At 39.2% G+C, this 8,085-nt stretch overlaps 1 protein-coding gene across 2 annotated transcripts in view; it reads left to right on the forward strand.

The window, feature by feature from the left end:
- LOC144531349 (poly [ADP-ribose] polymerase tankyrase-1-like) overlaps positions 1 to 8,085 on the forward strand; it is an 81,486-nt gene that overhangs the window by 35,778 nt on the left and 37,623 nt on the right. For both annotated transcript variants that reach the window (XM_078271436.1, XM_078271435.1), the window contains one exon: positions 98 to 173. In XM_078271436.1, the coding sequence (XP_078127562.1) occupies positions 98 to 173 (76 nt within the window). The remainder of the gene's footprint in view (positions 1 to 97; positions 174 to 8,085) is intronic.

Below are 8,085 nucleotides of genomic sequence, written 5' to 3' on the forward strand. Positions count from 1 at the left end.
CCTCATTTTTCTCCCCTACACTCTCCTGCTGAGGAACAGTGGTAGTGTTGGATGATTTCTATCTAATGTGTGTGTTTGTGTGTTTGCACATTTGCAGGAGTGGAAACGAGGAGAAGCTAATGGCCTTGCTCACTCCGCTCAACGTCAACTGCCACGCGAGCGACGGCCGCAAGGTAGGAGCAAAGCTTGCGCACTCAAAAACCCACGCACAGTAACAAGCTCATCACTGGCATTTTCTGTGCGACTGCACCTCAGGAAAGTCATCAGGGTGACAAAACCAACTGGTGCTTAAAGGTTTTATATAAGTGAAACAAATGCTGTTATTGGCCGCTGTGGGGCTTGGTTGTGTCAAAGAATCCAAGCGCTTTCCAGCAGGCATTAGCAGCCTTTCGTGGTCGTCAGTCATTAAAATGAATAGATGGAGACACAAACCCTTCTGTGAATAAATTGGCACTCGTGCTAAACCATAGGAGTGCATAGCAACACATAAACACTCAGCGTCAGGGACAGCTCTTTAACTCTCCCTGATACCACCAAAACAAATGACAGCAAACATTGTAATTTCCCTTGCGGGATTAATAAAAAAAAAAAGTATAAATTATTCATTTCAAGTGATGGTTGTTCTGCTTCGTAGTGAAAGCATTCCAGCACAGAGAATTGAGTCTGGCTTTTATTTTGCAAGCAGTACCAGAAAGCACTACCCTCTCTGCTGAGGCCTTCACTTCACCTTATCTGAGGTCAGAAGTCAAGTGAAGTTTACACAAAGACATGTTTTAACATATCGGCATCAGTGAATTCCTTTGGCCAAGTGTTTTCTAAGTATGTTTCTCATAAACAGTAATCACAAAAGAAGCGGAAAATCATCAACACTCTGACTACTTACTACGACTTAATTTTGTCGTGTCACTATTTGAGGCTTTGGGTCCAATAAAAATAAAGGAAAGAAGAGTGAACTAGAATGAGCCCAGTTTCCATCTTCTCTGAATTTCTTGTGCTCGTTGCCTCTGTGTTGTATGAAGAGTGTGTAATCTGGGGCGACCTCTAGCTCACCCAGTAGAGTGTGCCACCCATGTAGGCTGATTCCTTCGCAGCGGCCCGGGTTCAAATCCGACTTGTGGCCATTTGCTGCGTGTCATCACCTATTTCCCCCCCTTTCCTGTCTATCCACTGTCACTATCGAAAAAATGGAATAAGCCCCCAAAAAATAATCTTAAAAAAGAGTGTTTAATCTATTTGTAATTAGCTGCATGCTTTACATTGCAACATTTGATCAGTTTAACAGTCAGCTAATGTTGCACTTGGTAGTTAATTCTGTTCGTTAGATTGCAGAGTGTAGAGTGAGACTTTAGGGATTGAAAGAAAAATGCTGGACATGCTAAATGAAATGCCAGGTAACACCAAAAGTACATTGGCCAATAGAGGAGTGTATTGTAAGTGCTGTATTACATCCTGTTCGCTTACAGTTTTTCTCAGTCGCTTTGGTACATTTCTCGAATCATTCTTAACATTTGCAAACCAGTAAATCGATTTCTCAAAACAATGATTACATACACCACCACACAATGGATGTACTGCAAACGCCTGTAACTTGCTCAAAATCTCTAGTCCATTCTTCAAAAGTAAATCTTTATGTCAATGAACATGTCAGTGCCATTAGAATGTCACATCATTGTGTCATTGTTCACAAAGAAGATTCTTAGTTTTATCAAAAAGCTTTGTCATGTTGTCAATATAAAATTGTACTCTTTAGGTATTTTCTGATGTACACTATGGCTACAGTTTTGATGACAATGATTGAAAATGCTCAAAGCAGCCCTTTTTCTGTATTGAATTCATACATTTCAACAGTATAAAGTCACACATTCCTTTATGTAGGATTAGACAGATTGGACAGGATTCACATTTACAACTATTTTATGTACAACAGCGATTGCAATTTGACCAAAACAATGATAAATTGCTTTTATCTTGTGCACAAGTGACTAGATCATGTGGAGGTTGAACAAGCAGTTTCTTTTTTTTAAGATTATTTTTTTGGGCATTTCAGACCTTTAATTCCATAGGGCAGATGAAGACATGAAGGGGAATGACATGTAGCAAAGGGCCGCAGGTCGGAGTTGAACCTGTGGCCACTGCGTCAAGGAGTAAACCTCTATATATGTGCGCCTGCTGTACCAACTGAGCTAACCCGGCCACGAACAAGCCGTTTTGAGAGTTTTCAAAACACAAACTACTGGCAAATGATGGGATGGCCTGCTCCACCTATGTAATAGCACATAAAAACATGGGGTTGTAGAAGCAAGCGGTCATGGAGAGATTTGAATAGTCGGAGACATTTTTCAGAAAACGGAGATTGCTGTAATTTATTAGTCGCTAAAGCAGAGCCTACAGTATTGTATTGGTTGCTATGACAACCACTGGGGCAAGCAGGGAGCCAAAGGGAGCCTGTACTCTCGGTAACTGTTATATAAATGCTTTAACACCATTGAGGAGGCTTCTTTCTATAATCACGGGTACTTCAGTGTTGGTGATGATGCTCAGCTGCAGCTATGTATCCATCATATCACCGTCATACCCATAATTGTGAGAGAACATCCTCTGGTTATTATCTGTGCAGGTGGCCTGCTGGGGATGTAATACCCCGAGGGGAAAACCGTGTAATTTGAAATTCTTTGGAGATGCAGGGGACAAACACAAGAGATCACTGAACGAATGAATGCAACCAACCAGGCGACCATAAAAAGCTGCTCAGACATATTGTGAAATAGAGCCCGACCAATAAAGGATTTTTAAAGTGCCCATATTATGAAAAAAATTTGGGGGTGTTCTTTTGTGTCTCTGGTGCTTCCACACACATACAAACTTTGAAAAAAATCCATCCATGCTGTTTTGAGTGAGATACGGTTTCCGTATGTGTCCTGCTTTCAGTCTGTTCAAAGAGCTGTTCAAAATCGGCACGGCTTGTGATGTCACAAGCCAAAACGAGCTGGGTAACTGCAACCGTTAGCTCGTAGCATTAGCGTTAGCATGCTAACGCTAGCATGCTACCTCATTCTCAATAGCAAAGCACTGCTACAACACACACAAGTTCACCATAATCTCCAAAAGAACTACTTACATGTGCGCCCTCATTTAGAAGTCTCCCAGCTAATCCTGCCTTGTAACTGACCGAAGTTGGAGAAACAGCCTTTCTTTTACTGTCTATGGAGCTAGCTAGCTGACATGATCTACAGCTGAGCTACTGCGCATGTGCAATCAAAGATAGTACAGAAGAAGAAGAAGAAGAAAAGAGGTCTCACTCTGTAGCTAAAACAGAGACCAGCTGAAAAGAGGATCTGCAGCAGTGAGAGAGAGCTGTGCAGTACAACAAAAATATGGTGTTTTTTGAAAATTAAACCATGTAAAGCTATTCTGGTACAACCTTAAAATACAATTATGAAGCTGAAAATGAGCATAATATGGGCACTTTAAGGCCGATATCGATAAAAATATTTGGCGATTTAAAAATCTGGTATATCGATATATATTTAAAAAAAATAAATCCAGAAACGCGTAATAAAACATAAACAGATTTCCATAACATTAGTTATTTGTAGTTATTTGAGTCCTCACTAAAATGCTATGAGTTTAAAAATAAACTTGTTTTATTGTCACAACAAAAAAGAGGAACATCAAAATATATTAAAGTTCTGATAAATAAAATGCATAAAAATACAAACTTCAGATATGAAACTTAAAGTCCTTTGAACAAAAACACAATAACAACAACAAAAATCAAAGAGTGTTGCCAACAGGGACGTTGTAGAGTGCCCTCTGGTGAACAAACTATGCCACGCCAACACTCATAACATGGTTGAAGGCGTTTTGTCTGTTTTTATTTCATTTTTTTAAAATATTAATTTATCGTCCATTATCAATTCCGATACCGATTAGGGTTGTGAGAAAAAATCGACTACACTTGAGTATCGCGATATTTTATTTTGCAATACTGTATCGATTTTCAAAAACACAATATTTATTTATTTTTTTTCTTCTTTTTTTTTGTTTTGTTTACGTGCTAAAATATTCATGTAAGACAGTGGTTCCTGTTTATGTTGTGTTTAAACCCCCTACCGCTAGATGGCTATGCTGAGACCCACCACTAGTGTCCTTGCCTAACAGTGCCTAGCAGTGCCTGACTTTTTGCTAGAAGCTAACAATGTAGCTATGGCTGAACTTTGGCCTACTTTAGCATATCAAAATTAGCTCCCTAAGAACCTGTGAACCACAGTCCAAAACTGATTGATTTTCTGTGTACTGAATTGTTTGTAAACTTTTTTGACTTTTATGCACATCATGTCTTTTTTTAAATATTAGTTTTTCTAAAATTATACTTAAAAAAAAATATATTGAATCATGACCCAGGTATCGTGATACGTATCGTATCTCCAGATTCTTGCCAATACACAGCCCTTATACCGATAGTTTGGAAAATGCCTAATATCGGCCATAAAAATATCGGCCCGCCAATATATCGGTCGGGCTCTATTCTGAAATGACCTCTTCTTCACAATCTGTATGTGTAACACTCTGCACAGTAGATGGAATATATTTTCATGCCAGTGCAGTTTATCCTCATTGATGGCATTAGGGTAATTTAATGGGGAGATAGGGATTTTCATTCCCACTGCTAACAGAAATTGAGTGAATTCTGCTTTAAATTTTAGATATTAGGTGAAACTGAGGGTCCCACTTGTTATTTTTTTAAGGTGAGGTTCAAATTCAAATCATGTTTTATTATATGATTAGTTTAGGTACCTGGTTAAAGTATGATGTAATTTGGTATATGTTATAGTAGGATGAGTGTGCATGGTGAATGGCAATAGAAAACAGTTTAACACAAAATAAGAGGCAATCTAGACCATTTCTTGTGAGAAAGACATGGGCCTTTGATGACAATGAGTATAAGTAACAGACAATAAGATTTAAATATGGTAACTATTATATAACTTAAATATTTAAAAAATAAATGCGGAAATGTTGATTGCAAATGCCCTGATTGTACACATAGCCGGCACACATGGGAAGAGAGGGTGAGCAAACAAAATGGAGAAAGATGCAATATATTAGTTGTAGTGTATGGGTATGGGTATAGTTGTATGGTGTATTGGGACACCCTGACCATATACTGTTGTTTTAGTCTGGAGCAATTTTGGTTTGGGCCAGGCTCCTTAGTTCCAGTTAAAGGAACTTTCAATGTGAAAGCAGAAAATTATTTTAAAAAATTCAGTAAAGTGGAGGCTGTTAAGGTAACATAATGCCCATGTTTCTGAACAACAATTACATATGGGTGTAATGTTAGGTTGTCACTTTTTTATTTATTTATTTATACAGTGTACTGTATCTAGTTGTAGTTCTCCCTCCACAACTCTAATTCTAGTAAAAGCTTTTTGTTCTTATTGCACTGCTATAGGCAACAGCAGAATAACAGCCGTGTATGTGTGTGTGTGTGTGTGTGTGTGTGTGTGTGTGTGTGTGTGTGTGTGCCTGCCTGCACACACTCAGATGATGATTGAGGGCCCATCAGAGTGGGATATTATTAACACAGCTGAGTGGAGAGTGTTATCAAGCTGCCTCTATTGAAACCACACACACACACACAACACACACACACACACACACACACACACACACACACACTCCTGCAGATATGGCTGCCTCAGGAAAAAAGTCTGTGCTTTCTGACTACCCATCACACACACACACACACACACACACACACACACAGGCTGCATAGGCTCAATTTCCCCTTCCTATATGCTTCACTGACATTTTCTTCCAGCACTTTCAACTACTGACTGACTGTCAGTGGATGTGCTAGAAATTCTGTTATCAATTTTTCATGGAATATATTTCATGTTCTGGACTGGTTGAGTTCCGTCTGGTGTGGGTGTGTGTTTGCCTTTGTTTGTGAATATTGTGAATGTTGGATCTATGTCTTACCAGTGAGAATCATCGCACCCACTTGCGTCCTAGCTGCCACGAACATCAAAGACTCAGACAACTCAAGAGCAAGACCAAGATTCAGATCCAGAGAGAGGAAAGACAAGAGAAAATACTTTCATTGAAGCCTTATTTAAATGTTGATTATACTGTAGGAGCTTATCCTGCTGAGAGCACCATGCCGACTGACAGTGTTGATGCATTTTTATCGGGTGAAAAACATGCATCTCCAAAAGGAATAAAAAAAAAAAGGAATTTTCAGGAATAGAGCAAATACAATATGTTATTCCATTTGAAGACTGTCATATTTCAGTTCACATGACGCACTGTCATAAGAAAAAGTTGCATGCACTCTATGCTGACATATGTAAGGTCGGCTGTTTCCTGAGCTTTTACTCTACAATCGAATGAGGTGCTTTTGATTTTGTTGCTCACAACTCTGTATTTAAAAAAAAAAAAAAAAAAAGTGCCAACATGCCTGGAAACACTCTCAGATCAGAGTGTAGGCCGCCGTGGCTCTTGTCTTGACGGAAGCTCGCTCATGTTTACAAATCCAGGCGAACACAACACAAGGTTGTAGGAATGATGAATGATTGTTCACAGCGGTGTCAGTGTGCGCATAAATGTAACCTGATGCCCGGTCTGAGAGAGATATTATACTCCTGCTCCCATGAAACACAGCAAAGAAATGCCCAGAGGCATTTGTTAACTGTTCAGGTGGCAGATGACAAATAGGGTGACGAAAAGTTTGAATAAACTTTTGTCAGTGGCAAATTTAACCTCTTGCTTTCATGCAAGCCCATGGCATGTTGTTTGTCTGAGGGAGATGTATGCAGCTGCAGCTCGTTTGTACAAATAGTTTATCAGAAAGAATCGGCTGTCAAAAGTTTTGTTTCTCAAACTGAAAATTGTTATATTAAGTGCAAACAATGAATTTAAATTATTTTAAAAACACCTACTGTAATTTAAAGAATGTTTAGTTGTTATTAATATTGGCCGATGTGGGCCAGGAGCATTGACTATACATTAATATTTATGTTTTGTTGCTGAAAATTTCCATTTTAACTAAACTAGTACAGTGCCCTTTCAAAATGTTTGTAATGGGCCGATTGCTTGTCCTGTGGTATTGCTGCTTGTTGATTTCTCCAGAACCATTGTACCCCAAAATTACTTACAGAAGGACCCCAAAGCACTTAATATGCAACCTCACTGTATAGCCTACTGACTTACTGTGTATTTCTTCTTCAGAGGAAAACATTCTACTACTACATGTACCTGACCTCGAACGTTGCAGATTCAGATTTCACTCTACTTCTAGTGTTGTCTTTTTCGTCAGCGATACATGTTGATAGTCAGCGTTTAATGACGGCGGAGCTGTCTCGTCATATATCGTTAACAAGTTTAACACTTAAGCAGAGATGTTCATTTCCAAACAGGCTTAGTGGCTTGACGTTTAATGTTGAAGTATGGCTTTGGTTTGCGGGGTATTTTGCTCATGGTATTGTTATTAGCGTCACAAGAAATGCAGTGTTCCTGTAGGCTTTTTGTTGACAGCAAACAGACAGAGCCGGTCTACGGGAAGACACGATACCAGAGTCCGGTATTTTGGTAGTTTGTACACCACATAGAAACATGTACTGTATGTGTCATAAACAGTAGCTAATTAGCTCAAATATACACCAACTACCAGTGTGGTCCCTAAATATAATAATATGGAACTTTTCATTCCACCTATAAGAATGAAGTAATGCTTTTGAGATGTGGGGGTTTAGCTGAATGGAGAAAGATACCTGAAAAACATGTAGAACCAGCGTGTCCGTCTGAGATTGAAAGAAAGAAAAGACTCTTTCTGTGTCTTTCACGGAGTTTTTGTCCTGAGGTTAATTTCAGAACTGCTGAGCTTTAAACTTTGCCGTGGAGCCCACAGCTCTTCGGAAAAGTGTTTATAGCTGAGAGGCTGAGCAGATAGACTGGTGATGGGTGAGATACCAGTGTGTGTGTGTTTCTGTGTGTCTGGCTGTGTGAGTGTGCATGGAGAGCATAAGATGAGAAGACTAGCTGTGGATTATTTATCTTTCAAGCTGTTGACTGGGCTGAACTGTC

This window comes from Sander vitreus, chromosome 16, assembly GCF_031162955.1.
Source record: "Sander vitreus isolate 19-12246 chromosome 16, sanVit1, whole genome shotgun sequence".
Lineage (NCBI taxonomy): Eukaryota > Metazoa > Chordata > Actinopteri > Perciformes > Percidae > Sander > Sander vitreus.